General features: G+C 37.1%; 1 protein-coding gene across 4 annotated transcripts; it reads left to right on the top strand.

The window, feature by feature from the left end:
• The first annotated feature begins 8,870 nt into the window (after window positions 1-8,870).
• LOC112273629 (uncharacterized) lies at window positions 8,871-14,371 on the top strand. 4 transcript variants are annotated; one of them, XR_016498949.1, is made up of 7 exons: window positions 8,871-11,543; window positions 12,018-12,161; window positions 12,590-12,709; window positions 12,912-13,028; window positions 13,206-13,295; window positions 13,437-13,544; window positions 13,769-14,371. XR_016498949.1 is itself a non-coding variant. In XM_024502599.3 (6 exons), the coding sequence occupies exons 1-6, from the start codon at window positions 9,690-9,692 to the stop codon at window positions 13,838-13,840; spliced, it is 2,361 nt and encodes a 786-aa protein (XP_024358367.1). In that variant the 5' UTR covers window positions 8,876-9,689; the 3' UTR covers window positions 13,841-14,371. The 4 variants fall into 4 exon arrangements, 2 of the variants coding, with proteins under 2 accessions (XP_024358368.1, XP_024358367.1); XR_016498948.1 differs by lacking the exon at window positions 12,018-12,161 and having other exon boundaries at window positions 8,874-11,543; window positions 13,142-13,295; XM_024502599.3 differs by lacking the exon at window positions 12,018-12,161 and having other exon boundaries at window positions 8,876-11,543.
• The last annotated feature ends 4,332 nt before the right edge of the window (window positions 14,372-18,703 follow it).

Raw genomic sequence — 18,703 nt, 5'->3', positions numbered from 1 at the left:
ATTTGCTATAAAAGCTTCCTAAAAGCTTCATAGATGTTGTTTTGACTTTATAGGTGTCTTTAATTGAATTTTTGGATTAGAAATGTGGTCAATAAGTTGGCCATGTGCCACACATGTTATTAGCTTGAAGACCAAGCTAACTATGTAGCCCACACGTAGAAAAACTTGCCTTGTAAGTCAAGGCATGTGTCCTACAAGGTCAACACATATTGGAGGTACTATAGAACTTTGCCATGTAGCTCATAATTAGATAGTATATATAGAGACAAGAGTGAAGCTTTCTTCACTCTTGTCAACTCCTTTCTTAGTTTTCGACAAAAGGTATTTTAATTTCTTTTTTAATATACATATCAAGTTATTTCTATTTTTTCGGCTTTCTTTGAGAGAAGTATAACTTGTTTATTTATTTTTATCATGTTCTTGTCCTTGACAGATTGACAAGAATACACTCACAATATCAGAGCTTTACGTAATCTTGATTAAGAGTGGATTATCTCTTTCTCTTGATAAGACATAAGCATATTAGAAGTTGTAGATTATCCTCTTTAAAACTGATATTGTCCTTAGTATTTTCTTTGTTCTGAAGTCCTCTCTTCTATTTGTCTTGAGCAATATTAGACATCTTTTCTTTTCTAAGTGTTATCATGGCAGAACTTGCTGAAATGAAAGTGCAATGGCACAAATACAAGAACAATTGAGGGAGTTAATGCTTGCGATGCATCAACTCAATTTACCACCACAAGGAGTACCAAGGTTGGCAGAAATTAAAGATATAGAAATGATTGGAGTTGCTTCAATATCTGCACCAAATCATGTCCCTTTTCCTATAGTAGAATGCCCTTCCAGTGTTAGAGAACCAAGAATTATCCTACCCGAGCAATTTAATGGCACTAGATCAAAGTTTAGAAGATTTATCAATTAAGTACAACTTCTGATTGAACTTCAATTCCAAAGATATCCAATTCAAAGATCACAAGTTAGATTCATTGATACGCTTCTTTCAAGTTCAACATTATCATGGTTTTTATCTTTTTTTGAATGATGAGATCCAATATTGGATAATCTAGAGGCTTTTTTGGCAGAGTTTTGATCCATGTATGGAGAACATGATGCAATTCGTGTTGCAACCAATAAGATCCATATTTACAACAATGCAATTGATCAGTAACATTGTATACTTCACAATTTTGACAACTTACAATTGATATCAAGTGGGATGATTCTGCACTTGTTAGCCAATTTTTCTATGGATTATAATATGAGGTAAAAAATTAATGCTCAACTTACATGATCCTCAAACATTGAGCCAAGCAATTGACTTTGCTATAAAGTGTGACAATCATCTTTTTGAATTTCGATCTGAGAATTGTGCAAGTGGACCTCAACGTTACTATAATTCAATGGCAATACCAACATCTCTTCAATACATATATTCGAAAGTAGATGATATGCAAATTGATGCGGTACGTTTGAAACCTCTTACTAAGTAAGAAAAAACTCATCGTCGTCAGGAAGGATTATGCTTATATTGTGGAGAACCTAAGCACACTGCTCAATATTGCCCAAAGATGTGATGCAACCATAAAATGAGGAGTACAGCAATCAAAGAAGATATCATGTCGAAAAACAAATTTATCCAGTTACAATAGGAACCGTGTGGCTAAAACCTTGTACAATACCTAGTCAAGGTCTTATCCTCTCTTCAAAACCCTCTCCATGTTTTATGATAAATGTTATTCTAGGACCTAAACATCACAAAGCCTTTGCCTTGCTAGATTGAGGAGCCTTAACATGTTTCTTAGATGAAGAATTTGCTAAAAGACATAGCATATTTTTAATGAAGAAAACTAAACCTGTTCATATAGAAGTCATAGATGGTCGTCCATTGTCTTCAAGAAATGTTACTCATGAAATCCTTCCTATAGAAATAGTAACTAATCGTCATAGTAGGTTTATAATATTTAATATCATTAGATCTCCTTCTAATCCAATCATTTTAGGTTAATCATGGCAAGAAAAATATAATCCTAAAATAAATTGGACTTCTCATAGTCTTGACTTTTTTGAAAGTATAACTAAGAGCATAGTTAATCAAGTAGAAAGTCATAAGTCTAATATAATTAAACCTATATTTATAGGTGCAAGACCTTTCGTGCATGCTGCAAAAGAAAGATCACCTTGTATCATTTATATCATACCTGTTTTTACTAGTGGAAAGACTGCAAGTGGCATTCCAAGCCAATATCAAGATTTTTAAGATGTATTTGAGAAAAGAATGCGGATACTCTTCCGGAACATCATTCCTATGATTACTCAATTGACCTTCAAGAAGGAGCACAACCACCATTTGGACCAATCTATAATTTATCACAAAATGAGTTGGCTGAATTCAAGGAGTATATTGAGAGAATCTAGCCAAGAACTTCATACTCCATTCCAAATCTCCAACAGGAGCTCCAATTTTATTTGTGAAGAAAAAAAATGGATCATTGTGGATGTGTGTCGATTATCGAGGACTCAACAAAATCACTATCAAAAACAAGTACCCACTACCTTAGATATTTAGACTCCTTGATTAGTTGAATCAAATTAAGATCTATACAAAAATAGATCTACGAAGAGTATACAATCTAGTACACATGAAAGAAGGAGATGAATGGAAGACTGCGTTTTGAACAAGGTATGGACATTTCGAATACAACGTCATGCCTTTTGGACTTACAAATGCACCAACAGCATTCCAACATCTAATGAATGATGTCTTTTGGGAGTTTTTAGATGATTTTGTTATTTGTTACCTAGACAACATCTTAATCTATTCTAAGAACATAAAAGAACATGAACTTCATGTTTGTTATGTATTATGAAAACTAAGAAATGCGGGACTCTATACCAAGATAGAAAAGTGTATATTTCACACTACTCAAGTCGACTTCTTAGCATACGTCATTTCAAATGATGGACTTATGATGGATTCTAAAAAAGTTCAAACTATTATGGATTGGAAGATCTCAAAAATGGTAAGAGATGTCCAATGTTTTTTTGGGATTTGCGAAATATTATCGGATCTTCATCAAAGACTTCTCTCAAGTTGCAGCTCCACTTATACGTTTGACTTGTAAAGACATACTTCAATGGAATTGAGAAGCACAAGTAGCATTTGAAGCTTTGAAGACAGCCTTTGTTTTTGCACCAATCTTATATCGTGTGAATTTTTCTAAGCTATTTTTTATAAAAACAAACGCATCAAACTTTGCTTTGGATGTTGTATTGTCACAAATGGGAAAAAATGATAAACTTCAACCAATAGCTTTTCATTCCAAAAAAATTTTAGCATCCAAGATTAACTACAAGATCTACGACAAAGAACTTCTTGCAATCGTGGATTCATTTCAAGAATGGCACCATTATCTAAAAGGTACTTCTAGCCCAGTCACAGTGTATAAGAATAACAAGAACCTTGAATATTTTATGTCAACATATTTTTGAATTGTCGACAAGCTTGTTTGAGTATGTCTTTATCAAGATTCAAATTTAAGATTACTTATCGACTAAAAAAATAACAAGGTTTTTCAGATGCACTCTCTAGATGATCTTACCTTGCACCAAAGGAAGAAGATGATGTTTTCGATCAACAACAGATAATTCTCTTGAAACTAGAGCATCTTCATCTTCAAGCAATAAAATCAGTACTAATTGTTGATTCAACTTTCATTAAGCAAGTTCAATCAAGTATGTCTTTTGATCCTCTTATTTGAGATATTAAGAAAAATCCTTCAAAGTCTCATGATACTTCCAAGTTTGAATTCAAGAAGAATCTACTATATTTTGAAGAATCTACTATATTTTAAAGGTGCCATTTGAGCTTTGAAGGCTAGGATCAGCAAGTTTAGATTTTTGGCTATGGTTTTGGTAGAAGTTTTATATGGTTTGGAGTTTATATGAAGGAGATATAGGCACTCAAAGTTAAGGTGTTGATTTGAGAGCTATTGTCACTCTTTTTGGCATAACACAACCGTACAAATAGCAATTGAGGATCGGTGACTGCAACTAAAAAGATCGCTTTTGCAGCTATACTTTTCACATATTGATTACTAGATTCCAAGTTAAAGTAAAGGAGTTATTGGATTTTGAAGTCAGCACATGTAATCTAAGGATAGTAAGTGACCCGATTTACTAATGGTTGTGTCTTGAGCTATATCTTGAGCAATTTGACAAGGTTTTGACTCAAAATTTCAGGAAATGTGTAATTTCATGTTAGTAAACTTTCTACATAAGTTTTATGACATTTTAATATTGGATTCTTGAGATATTAAGAAAATAGTGCTCAGGTGCTTGTAAATTAGGGTTTAGAGCATTTGCTTGGGTTTCTTTGATGCCAAACGATTGGGAGTGAATTTGTGGTTGATTTTTTTGTAATAAAATTTAAGAGTGAATACTACCTTTCCTATAAATTTGAAATAAACTAAACGGTTAGATCAAGAGATATGAATTTCTAAAATTCAGGATAAGAAAACCCTTTGTGAAAAAAATATGTTTTGAAGGGATTTTGTTATATTTTGAGTTTTATGCAAAATAAAGGAGTTTTGGAAGCTAAGACAAGATTAATATAAAGGTTTAAGCTACACTCTCTAGAGCTAGATACCCAGCGTATTCCCAGATAGCGAAACACGCCATATCACAATATGTTCTTCAAGCTCATCATGACTTTCCAGTAGTATGATATTTTGGGTACAATAAAACTTTGGAACTAATATCCATGGAATTTTGGTGGCCCTAAATGTGGAAAGCCATCAAAGATTCGTCGCATTATAGATTTCTTCAACATATGATGACCGCTCCTCATGGAACTTGTCCTTAAAAGGGGGGGGGGAGTAATGTCATGGACATACAGATGTAAGCTAGTAATTACATGTATAAATAGATAGAAGTAAATAAAAGTAGGTAAAAGTAAATTAATTCTATAATATTTGCTATAGAAGCTTCAAAGATGTTATTTTGACTTTATAGGTATCTTTAATTGAATTTTTGGATTAGAAATGTTGTCAACAAGTTGGCCATGTGCCACACATGTTGTTAGCTTGAAGACCAAGCTAATTATGTGGCCCACACGTAGAAAAACTTGTCTTGTAAGTCAAGGCATGTGTCCTACAAGGTCAACACATATTGGAGGTCCTATAGAACTTTGCCATATAGCCCCTAATTAGATAGTATATATAGAGACAAGAGTGAAGCCTTCTTCACTCTTGTCAACTCTTTTCTTGCTTGTAGTCTAGTTTCAAGGATCTTAAGTTTTCTTGGCTTTTGATAATAGCCATTCCAATTTCTTTCTTAATATACATATCAAGTTATTTCTATTTTTTCATCTTTCTTTGAAAGAAGTCTCACTTGTTTATTTATTTTTATCATGTTCTTGTCCTTGACACTTACACAACCATGAGAGTAATAAGTCAAAGAAGAAGTTTAAGATGAATATAGAATGAATTTCCAAAGTATTTTATTTACACTTAAAGGTGGAGAAGAAAGAAGAGACTAAAAATACTTTGTGCTTGAATATATATGCATATGATAAGGCTGCATTTAAGACCATCAATTATTAGTTGGTTATGCTAGATTTTGTGTGGAGAATAATGACAAAGAAGCTAATATAGCATACAATGTTTGATCAAGTCATAAATATTAAGCAGCTTAAGAACAAGGGTTGAAATGGGAGACAAGGAATAAGGGATGAAAATAGAGACATAGAACAAGAGACAAAAATAAAGACATAGAAGAAAGGATGAGATTGAGGATGAGAGACAAAGAATGAAGGATGGAAATTATGATGGAAAAGAGAGAATAAGGACATAGGATTGAAAATGAAAAACAAAAAGGAGAATGGATGGAATCAAACATGGAATAGCAAAGAAGAAGGGTGTGGTTTTAACAACATTGGATGTAGCTTTACCAACTATATATATATATATATATATATATATAGAAAGACATTAGGGATTAGATTTTTACAATTAACTTCTTAATGAACTTTTTATATTTTATCCAAAAACCATTTATGAACTTTTAAGTCTCTTTTGTACATCACATTATAATCTAAATATTTTAAATTCAATTTTATTATTTTTTAAAAAAAAATTAAAAAAATAAAATGTGTACATGCATAAACCTCAAAAATCTCCTTCTTCACAATCTCAATTATCTTATTTTGTCTCAAGAATATGTTGTATCTTTTTGTGCCAATTTTTTAGAATTTTGCGTTTAAATGATAAATATTTACTTTCTTCTTCTTTATTTATACAAAGTTGCTAAAAAATAGAGATAATATAATTTATTTTTTACATATTACATTTATGATTTTATATTTTCCTAATTTTTGTAATATGTTTTAAAAAATAAAAAATTAGCATCAAGCCTTATATGACAATAGGAAGATATTTCTATATAAGAATAATAATATATTATGGAAGACAACTTGGATATAAGACAAAGAGACAAAGAAGCCTTCTCATTGGCCAAACATGGAAACAAGCAAATATGGATGAACAAGGGAATAGATAGATGACAATGCTAGAGATTGTAGTGCCCAATAATAAGGGATTTTGCTAATGTAAATAAGATCTTATTATTTATTTATTTGCTTATGACTATTTTTGAATTAATTTAATGTTTCTTGTTCAATTGTCTTTGTTCACTTTACAATTATATCTCAAATTCTTGCAATGTAAATATTCATTCATGCTAATAAATTTTATGCAACTACCATGAAAAATAAGTAATTTGGCTTATGAAGTGAAAAATCCTAATACAATTAATTCTTGTGTTGAATTTTCTATCTTTCTTTTTTTAACATACAAATAAAAAAAACCAAAAAACCAAAAAACCAAAATACCAAAAAAAATAAAATAAAATAAAATAAAAACCAATTACAAGATTATTACAATGTTTCAACAACATTGCTTTTCCATCTTTAACAATCGAGATGGTCAAATAGGAAGGGGTGGGAAATAAATAAATATTCATATTTATATTTATGTATTTATATATTGGAGTGTGTGCTTTGTGGTTGGAGTTTAGGCACCACCTTGTTCATAAATGAAATACATAACACAACAGATCCCTGACAGATTGAATTACAAAACTCTGGAGCCCTATCATGCCAAGCCAGGCCAGGCTAAGGTCAAGCAACTGAGCCAGAGAAGGGAGGAGGAGGCTTAGTGGCATTAAATGAGGAAAGGACACCCCCCCCCCACCTGGACAGACCTCTTCCATGATCACATCCACTTTGCCACCTTCCTCCACCTTCCTCATCCATTCACATTCATCTTCCCCACTTTCTCACACAGTTCCCATTATGTGGATGAAGGAAAAACCGAGGGGGGAGGGGCATGTTCATTATTATTGCATACAATATTAGAAAGGGGGGAGGGTGCAAACCCATTCATATCGTTGTTATTATAAAGGATAAAAAAAGAATCACATTCACATCATTGTTATTATATATATATATATATATAGTACATTTAGAAACATCGCACAATTATTTAGATTAGTATGTCATAAAAATTTAAATTCTATTCATATTATTATTATTATTAAATATTTAAACATAGAAAGAGAGAGTATTTTATTTATTGTCTTCAGTCTGTACGGTAGAACATAAATAACTAGTGTTGCAACATATATGTTATGATCATACTACTTATGTTAAATATATTAAGTGCAACGTTATGGATTGTTTGAACCAAAAATAAGAATCTGATATGCATGAAAAAAAATACACAATTGCAACAAAAAAATCCATGTTGCATATAACAGATTAATTAGATTTGTACATCGTAAATTTAAAAAATATCAGTTTTGATTTAATGTTTAAATATATATATATATATATATATATATATATACTTGTTTTCAAATACAAAGATCTTCTCTTAATAAGTTTTGAAAAATCAAATAATTTTTTTCTATTTTTGTAAATAAGATTACCTATACGAAAAATTGGTGGCCGTCAAAAAAATTAATTATTTTTTAATATGGTTTAAAGTATTCATTAAAGCATTATATGTTGTATTGAAAAAATTATTTAAAACTTATATAGTCATAATCCCCAAATTTTCTTTTGAATTATGATTTGTATATAGAAGCATTAAAATATGTTTAATATATATATATATATATATATATATATATACATGATTAAAGTTGAATGATTTAATAAATCATATAAACAATTTTATTTGATTTTACTCTATTATTGTTAAAATGTAAAAGTAGACATTGTGATATTCTTCACATGTATTTGAGGTTTTCTTCCTAAACTTGAGTTTGTAGTGAGATGGTTGGTCAAGATGGCTTGTGCCATGAATCCATACATTGGAAATTTGTAGACGTGTAAGAATTGAAGGGGACACTCTAAACTCCATCCATGCACACAATGGAGTATATATACGAGAGTGACATAACGCATCCTTCCATGCACGGTTTCATCCATAATTTCATTTATCCATATATCCATCCGGGAACTGACGAGGGTTCGACGAGCGCAGGAGAATGGGTGTCCTATTGAACGGAAGCGACATACAGAAACGACGACGTCCAAGTGGAACTCGGGGGGGGGGGGGGGGGGAGGATCCGTTGGAGGTTCTGTTCAAAACCCCAAATTCCCTCCCCAGAATCCCCACTCCAACCCCACCCCGCCCAAAGCACCGGGGTCAACTTCACCTTGATTTCTCCACTCTCAGATTAGCACGTGTAAACAGTCCCTCCAGGACAGAGTCAGTTGCGCAGACGTGGAATCCACGTCAGACTGGTAGATGCCGAAGATGTGCACGATAAGAACAGATGGTGCTGAGTGGCAGTCCAGTATCCTTTTCGTGTGGCCTGGCCCAGTCAAGCGCGAGAGAGAGACGACGGGGAAGGCGGAGCGGGGAGAGTGAGCGAGCGGTGCAGGCTCAGCAGCTCGGGTGGTGGTGCTCTTGGCCACGGACGGACCGGTGATGCCGATGGGACATGGTATGAACCTGCATCGCCTCGATCTCGCGGTCCCGTAGCTGTCGCTGTTGCACTACCCTCGGTGGTTCTGTGTGTGATGAGGTCGAGCGCCTTTCCCGGAGCTCTTCGGATTCACCGCGTGTTCCATTCTGTAAGTTTTTGAGCTGAGAGGCATCCGAAGTGGAAGAGAATTCTGGGTGATGACTTTAGAGGGACCAGGATGAGCGCCAGGCGTGGGATTGATTGTGGAGTGAGAGGTGGAGAACTGAATTGAATTGAATTGAGTGTTTGTGTTCGTTTTGTTAAAATTAGGTTAAGCGTGGGTTGGTTGGTATTGGAGTTGGAGTTAGAGGATGTGGTCCACCATGAGATGGTGAAGGAGGGCGATGATTGATGTGGAGGTGGTGGAGGGCTAGGGGGGTGGGAGGATTGGAGGCAGGGGAGGAGAGGATGGGAAGGGGGTGAGGCAGAGAGGAGTTGCAGGACTTGAGGAGTTTTGGAATGGCATCAAGAATGGGTGGGAGATAAGGAGAGGATGCTGATGCATTGGTATGGGAAAGGTCGTTGAGAGGGTTTGTGAGGTGGTGATGGCATTGCGGACGAGCAGATGTTTGAGAGGAGCAGCAGTGGTGACGTGAAGAGAAGGTATTGTGTAATTTTAGGTGTGAAAGAAATCAGTGACTGCTAATTGATTTTGGAGGATGGTCGCTGCGGTAGCGTCTTCGTCCCCTTCTGCCCCTGTGGACAATGTACTCGAGGCTCAAATAGAGAGGAAAAAAGAAGGGAAAAATGTACAGAATTATGGAGGACTTCCGCCAGCAGAGAAGGTCAAAGTGGTCCGTAAAGCGCGAACAATGGAGATCACATCCCGGTACAAGACCGCAACTACTGCTCTTCACACTCCAGTAACACCTGCCAGTCGCCGCCCCTCACCAATCAGACAATCTTCTCCTTCTCGTCAACCGTCACCAGTTCGGAATAGGAGTTGTAGTTCTAATTCCAGCATTGTAGGAGCTTCAGAATGCCTCCTTCGGCACCCATCCCCTAACTTGGGGCGCAGTAACAATGTACCGGATGTCACTAAGCGTGCTCTCTCGGCGGAGAGGACCAGACGTCCATGGCCTGCTGCTATTTCGTCGGAGAGCAAATCGACCTCGATGAGCTCCACAGCTGTCGGATTGGCTTCCAGCATTAAGTCTCGTCCTCATTTCAGAGGTCCTGAATTATGGCCATCCATGTCTGCATCCAAGCAGGGTGCGGACTCCAACGGTGATAGTGCGAGTGATCGGAGTGACTGTCTGTCAGAGGGGGGAAGTGAGAAAGAGGCGATTAGCAAAACTTTGAATAATGCCCCAAGACCTGCAGCAGATGGAAATGGTATTGGGAAGATTTCAGGGTCTACCTCTCGGCCAGGTTCTCCTATGCGGCGTCAGAGCATTGATCAGTCCGATACTGCCCGGTCTACAGAAAATTCTCATTCCAAGCCAGACCACCAGAGATGGCCTGGTATGAGCACAGTGAAGGTATCAAGTGGCGCCATGAATAGGAGTGTGGATGTTGGTGTGGATAGAGAACGACCTCTTGCACGATCGACAACAACGACAACACCAACTCGTTCTGGAACGCCTTCTTCGCGAATTAAGGCTGCCATTTCTCGCAGTTACATTCGATCTGGTTGTAGCGACGGGTCAGTTGCTCCATCCAGTCAAGTAGCGCCAAGACGCAATCCTACTCCTCCTAGGGGTAGAACGGGGACGACGGAGAGTGTCGCCCAGGGAACTCTGGCCAACAGCAATGGTAATGACGATTCTGCGCATCCAAGTGGCAATGGTACAGGTGGAGGGGATCATGCTAGTCATGCCCGACGGCTTTCACAGGAATCAGTTGCAACGGCAGATTCTCTTTCTAGACCTGTTGATAACGTGTCTGATACTGAGAGTGAGAGCGTGATTTCAGCTGGTTCTGCACCTGGGAGTCGAGTTGTTCGGGGAACCACTGTGCCTGCCCGTGTGTGGCAGGACATGAACAATAGATTACGACGGTTCTCTGAAGGAGATCAAAATCGGACATCAGGTGCGTCTGATCTTCCAGCAGTTGCCATTGCCCCTGTTAAGACTGTTAGACGTTCGAAAGTGGTGCCCCACCAATCTGCTGTGAGCACGCTCATGAATCAGAGTATGAATCAAAGTATGAACGGGAGTACGTCTGCGTGGGCATTTTCTCCTGGTCGGCTGCCAGTCAATTCCTCCTCGTCAACCCCACACCCACCTTCTTCACCTTCACACTCGAAGGGTACGTCACCTCTAAGAGGGTTGCCTAGTCCGCAGAGGTCACGGCCTGTTCCTGGAGCCGCTGTAGCACTGGCAGGATCTGCCCGTAATTTAGGAAGCACCACAGTGAATTTCGGAATTGATGGTAGAAATAAAGGGAAAAAGGTGTTGACGCAACAGGAAGAGGCTCAGCTCTTGAGGATTCTTCACAATCGCTGGCTGCAATGGCGCTTCGTGAATGCCCGAGCTGAAGCTGTAATGAGTGCGCAGAAAGCAGCTGCCGAGGTACATGATAGAACCATTGCTCCGTCTTGTTTACAATTTGATGGAGTTGGAAGGCATTGCTTAGTTTACGTACGGTTCATTGCTTGTGTATGGACATTCTTATGTACTTACTCATAACTCAGTGTTGCGTACACAATTGTCGAACTCGAAGAGTCTTCTCTCTCTCTCTCTCTCTCTCTCCCAATTTTTGAATTAATATGATGTGTCCCGTTTCGAAGCTCCGTTGTTAAAATTGGCTGCGTAGAAAACTGTAGTAACTTATTTCATCTTTTTAGAACGTTAAATGCTTCCTAACAAGCCGGTCTTATACCTCTAGTTCTTCCACTGTGATTTCGCATTCTTGCTTTCATCTCAAAGTACTATGCGAAACGACATTAACTGTTATGCTCACTTTAGTTCACAACTTTCTGGTTTTGGATAGTGAATTTCACTCTCCGTAACTTTTGTATCCATCCTTTCGATTTTGCATGCAAGTATTTTAGGACGGCTGAAGCTAGGGGAAGGACATTCTGCCAGGTGCTGCTGTTGATTAAATCCCTTGGAAGTGGGCAGCACTTTAGGAACAATGCTCTCTAATCATGTTCCTTGTCAAGTGCTGATTAATAGCCCTATCATGAGGTGAATGGCATGTTGTTTTGGCTTAAGTTGTTTAGGAAAGGTCTACTACATATAATTTTCTTCAAAGTTCATCTTAATTGAGAGGCCTGCAAGATTCTACGTGATTTTGTGCCAATGTTACGTGATGGAACACAAATCTGATAAAAAAAATTATGTCAGATTTGATTTTTGTGCTACCTTACATCATACGTTTTATATGTCCGTGCCTTTTGTACACTTTATTTGATGTGTAGGATATTTTACAATTTGATTAAAAGCTGGTCGCAACTGGAAAATTCATGCAGATTTGGGATTACAATTGGTGGATGTTATTACAGCTCGGATCGGATCTCACTGATCTTTATTTTAATGGGCGATTTGTACTATAATTTGGCTGTAAATGTCTGCAATTTGTATATTCCTGTTGACATTCGATTTGGATGTTACAGAGGCAGCTATACAATGTTTGGTTGAGAACATCGGAGTTGCGCACATCAGTAGCTATGCAGCGAATTAAACTCCAGCAAGCCCGGCAGGCTCACAAGCTACGCTCTATATTGTCTGTACATGTAAGCAACATCCATTTTTTCAATTACATAGTCTATACTGAGGTGTTTTTTTAAACATGTTTGGATTTATCAGAGGATGGTTCTTATACCATTGAACCTGAAATTCATGAAATTTGTGATACCTTGTGCCCTTTCGTCTGAACTGAACCTTTCAAGATTCAAAATTCTCGAGGTTTTATGGAGGATGATGTATCTCTTGCAGGCAATCCATTTGGAAAATTGGGAAACCCTAGAGGAAGAGCACTCTAATGCACTGACGGGATGCATGGAAGCCCTAGAATCTGCAATTTTGAGAGTCCCAGTAACAGGAGGTGCCCGGGTAAGGAAACTATTATTTCAGCCTCAGTAGATGTTGCGGCTTTTTTCAAGCATCGTCTTGTTTTACATGGATTGCAAACATCTTCTGAATTCTTTCGTTTCGTTAGTGTGCAGAGGTTTTGCGAGGTTCTCAATCACTATCTCTGATACTTCTGCCATCCCCCATGTGAATTTGCAGGCCGATGTGCATGCTGTAAAAGAAGCTCTTAACGCAGCAGTGGATGTGCTGAATGCAGTTGAAGGATCTGTTCATGTCCTTTTACCAAAGGTGAGATTGTCTTTGATCAAACTCGGTTTATTCCTCGTAGAAGCTGTTTGAATGCCACAAAATGCCTTTTCTTCTAAAAGTCCATGCACTTTGTAACTTGTCTCAGCATTTCCTGACTTTCAAATACTTTTCATCGTGCAGACTCAGGCAATGGAAGCCTTATTATTACAGTTGGCAGAGACAGCAGCACAAGAGAGGGCTTTGCTAGAGGAGTGTGGAGACCTCTTATCTATAGCTGCTTCTTTGGAGGTGATTACTAACAGCAACCATTTTCTCACTCATTAGCATCACCAGTAATGCCCATATCTGATATTTACACTGAGTGCGTGTTAAAATCTCGTTCATCATACATAGCGAGTTGCAGTTTTACCTTCTGTTTGAAAGAGCACAACGTTCGCATTCTTCACTATATCAAGATTTTCTTGGTGGATTCTAAGCGGATCATTTCTTCGTGTACGTTGATGGTTGAGCAGGTAGAGGAGCGTAGTTTGCGCACACACCTTATTCAACTGGAAAATGAGAGACAAAGCTTGTTCAAAGCTTAACCTACGAATACGTCTTCCTCATCATACCTGTCTACGCCATAAGGGTATTTTTCTTTACTTGATCGAACAATGCCCACGACGGGGCCCAGAGCCTGCTGCCTCCCACTTGGGAGAAACCTCCCAAGCTCTGACGATTTCAACTTGACAATGAGACCCCAACCGCTTGAATTTCTTGCTCAGACAGATCAATGCAGAGAAACTGGGAGGCGGTTTTATAGCTAAGTGACTGTTCGAAATCCTCTCTTGCTGCATTATGGATGGAAGGACCTGCGCTTTCAAGCCTCACTGAGAGCTTTATTCATGTAAAATATGCTGATCAACGAAGGCCGTTCTTCCCTGGGTGCAGGCTACTCAGTCGGACTTGGGTATTCTTCTTGTCATATAACCTGCTTCTCGATTTGTAGACTAGAGACCGTAGATTGATTCGTGCCCTTGGTATATGGCTATTTGCCAGAGAGATTAACTCATCGATTTGGCTTTTCTAATGTATCTATGTTCATTACACGTGAGAAGCCCGTTCTTTCCCTTTGATTATTATTGTAATGTTTTGCCTTTCTGTGTCCATGTTGATTAGGTTCCTAACTTCCAGAGAATCGAGTAATGTGAATAACCTGCACAGTACACACTTCACATCCCGTTTCATGGGAAGTTTTTAAAACGATACTGAACACTAACTTTTGTAGCCATTTTGATGTAATTTTAGTAATGTATAATTTGAAATTGGTTCATGTTACTTTCTGTCTTTAAAATGTTCGTAGCATGTGTTGATTAATTTGTGTAAGACAGATGGATCATTGTGTCTATTAATACAAATTAAACAAAACTATTTGTCCATAACAGATCTTTGGAATAACACCAAACACTACTGCAAGATTGCAACACACTGAGTTTAATATCTTCTAATTGATTTCCTTGTGCATGTTTGTGCTGAATTATTGTGTGTAGTACTTTGTAGTGCTTTGATTGCATATGTCAATCAATTTATAATCGATAATCAATATTAAGGGTACCAAATACAAAAACAGATAAAACTACTAAAACGTTGGGATTGAATGTTCAACACGATCAATGCTTGTGTAATGTTCACATGGCACAAATCGATAGATATTTTAAAGAATTTAGCAACAATTTTTTCTAGTGACAAGTGGATTAATTACATATTCTTCAAAACCCATAGATATTACAATACCAATAAACCACAAATATTAATAAAAATATAATACTTGAATTTCATATACTTTATTAATAAACATTAACATACAAATTAGCAATTAGACAAAACCATTTATGAACAAGAATGCAATTCTTTTGTGAATCTTATGACTATAACCAACAAATGGTTTTGAAAATCAAATCTTAAAATCAATTTATATAATTAACAAATATTTTTAGATGAGAAACTATTTTATGTTCTATTATTGATAATATAATATTTTTCATGATCTAAATGTAAACTTTTATATTTAATAAATATAATCAAAACACAATAAAATTGCTTCAATTATTATATCATTGAGAAACTTGCTTCACATCATACTTGGTTTTGAATGATATATCATATACATGGGTGTGGGATTCAAAGCTCAAATAAATTTCTTTTAGTTAAAATATTAATAAAGATTTGGTCATATCCCATGCTAAGATAATATATACCTCAAAAAGAAAGAATTACTAGTAAAAGCACATAAGGTAGCCAATTCATTATCAACCACCTCCCATTTCCAACATATAGTCAATTAGTTCTGATATATTATGGTTGGAAACAGGCCTAGCAGAAATGATATTAAATTGTGAGTAATATAAACAATTCATTGTACTCAGAATTAGTAGGCGTGAATTGTCAAAAATTAATTTTTGTATTAGTAGAATTCCACATGTGCTACAATTGATTATGCATCAACAAATCAAGGAGTCATTGGAGTAAGATTGGAAGATCGAGGATGTATAAAATATTGTTTGGAGATGAGAAGAAATGAGGAAGAATAGTGGCAAAAATCCAACTCAAACATGGTGGATTACTCACAACTGGATGTTTGAATTTTTGATGTCTCATCCACATATTTACATATGTATGTAGCATGGAATTAGGTGAGGTTTGATAGGATAATTAGGTGCCATACATCACAGTTTTGTAAACCACCACTAGTCAGAATTAGATTGACATATATGTTGAAAATGGATCAAAGAGAATCTTCAGCTAAAAAAATTATATAAATTCTATTTTTGGACCATATTGTATAAAAACACTTGAAATCCTCTTGATTTCTATTTCCCTACATGGGGGTATTTTTCTATTTTTACAACTATTCAATACATACTAAAATGCTGAAGTTATTGGAAATGGGTTGTCAACCTTGTATTACATCCACGATGGATACTTAGTGTAGAGTTAGAGATCTCTTACTTGATCATATATATATGTATATGTAAATGTGTTTCAACAAAACGAGTACCATTAAAGATGTTTCTGACTTGGATTAAGTGCTAATTCCATTACAGTTGATACTGTTACATGTCAACTTCCAATTACATGTGGACGAACATGTTTGACGGAAAATGTCCACACTCACCTAGATTTCATTAGTCATCCATTGGTCATCTAATCTGAAACGTCCACAGCATTAGTCGAAAGACGGAAGGAATCAACGCCGACAACAAGAAACCAGGTGCGAGATCGAGGGGTGAGGGCGGCTGCATAGGTGTCGGTAGTGCACTCCGTTCGTAGAGTTTAGAGTTTCTCTGCATTGTTGTCAAAAAACAGCGAGCCTCTTGCAAATGGAGGTGGTGAAATCAATGCTGTACACAGAAGGAGACGATCGGTTGCCTCTCTATTGGTACATCGACACCGTGGTGATTGCATTGCGAAGACAAGTCTAGGGTGCATGTGAGAGACACTGGGCAAGCTGGAGGCGACAAGCGTGAGGTATTCACGCTCGTGGAGTCGAACTGGATGCAATCGGGGATTTACAAGCACAGCTTGACAGTCAAGACGGCGGGTATGAAGTTTCTGATGCAAAATTCGTCGCCACGTCTAGATCATACGCAGCATGTGCGGACTGTGGAGCATCCTGTACGATTGCGACTGGATGTTAATATTTTCTTTTTCCAGCCAGGAAAGAGTAAACTCATCTGACCAAGAATGGAATGCCGAAATCGTCACAGTCGAGCATTTGCGGAGAAAGAACCCTCCTTGCGAATGTGTTGTCCCTTGTTGAAATGAATCGTACTGCTGAGTCATGACGATATACAAGAGCATCCAACTGCTTAGATCTGACAGGAAGAGTAATTAGGTGTGGGGTTATTGTGGACTTAGACATTTGTCTCAAGTTCTAGTCTCGCATCACGGAAGCCGGAGAAGGATGTGGTCGATCTGGTTGTACTGAGGACTTCTACAAGAAGGACAGCTCTGTTTGAGGTCGGATTGGGATCGCTTGAAAAGCTTGTTCTGTTACGTTTGATCCCTCCACCATGAGCAACGAGCTGAATTGAAACTCAGAAAGGTCTTGCTGCATCAACTGATGCAGGTGGCAAAGACACTGAAGGGTCGATGAGGTGCAGAGCGAATCGACAGCAGCTGTAAGGGTTCCTCTTCCTTCTCCTCCTCCTCCTCCTCTTCCTTCGCAGCACCGCATTATGCTTGAATTGTGTTGCGCTCCGGCGTCACTCCCATGAACATGAAAACACGGACCAGCACCGAACCTACGTTTTCATCGACGATTTAGTGTTGAAACCTCACCTATAATGACTTCAATGGCTTTGCAAGTGCATTAGTAGTGATTACATACAATAATTTTAAATCTCAATTGGCACTAAATAATGTCAACAAGATTAAATTACTACCAAATCCAGTTGGGTTACAAAATGAAACAAAAGCATCTGACAATCTCAAACATGAAAAGACTCGTGCACATGGTCTCAAAAAAGTTAGAAGGTAATGATTGAGCAAGAAAATACTTTATCACATTCATTGATGATTGAGTGGAATCTGAAGGGAGATAGCATAAAGGTCTTACATAACATTTATTGATAATTGAGTACAATTGAAGTAAAGCCTGGACAACAACTTCAATACATTTATGTCCTTAATGTGTTTTTTTTTTTTTTTTTTTTTTTTTTTTTCATTCTTTACTAGAGACCTGTTAAAACAACAACATTTTTTATATTATTTTTATTTTTTGTCACAAATTATATAGATTACATTTTATGTTTGATGAAAGAATTTCTTCCAATTCAAGGCATTTAAATTTGATTAGAGTTTTATCTAACAAAACATTTCACTGCATCTAAAAATACACTATTAATGAATAACTTAAAACTAAATACCATTGAAAATATCACATTTCATTTCCCAAGTCAGTTTTCAAAGTCAACACTTGGATACATTTCGAAAATCTATTGTTATCTGACTACCATTGACACAAGTTCAGTGCTACCCTTTTTTAGTACATGACATCACCACCCCAAAATACATTACATTACACCACTTAAAATGCACGATTTGCATATTCTGCTTTAAACGACTTTCACTCTACATTAGAACCAAATGACAAGTTCAGAAGTCAATAAACAAACACACACACACATACACAGAGCGAGAGAGAGAGAGAGAGAGAGAGAGAGAGTTCAGTCCGAGTAGAGCATGAAGAAAGGATGGATGATGAGATAGAACAGTCAGTCACAGTTACACGGACTGACGGACACAGGCACTCAGGAGGGATCGAATGGTTCACAAATGCCATTCAATCATTCATCCATAATTTCATCCATCCATCCATATATTCCAAGAGGGATCTACCGAGACAAAAGATAAACAGAGGAAGCCAAAAGTCTAGCGACCAGGTTGACTTCGGAGTGTGAACGTTG

Source organism: Physcomitrium patens, chromosome 20 (genome assembly GCF_059467195.1).
Source record: "Physcomitrium patens ecotype Gransden chromosome 20, ASM5946719v1, whole genome shotgun sequence".
NCBI lineage: Eukaryota > Viridiplantae > Streptophyta > Bryopsida > Funariales > Funariaceae > Physcomitrium > Physcomitrium patens.
This window is presented reverse-complemented; position numbering and strand designations above follow the sequence as displayed.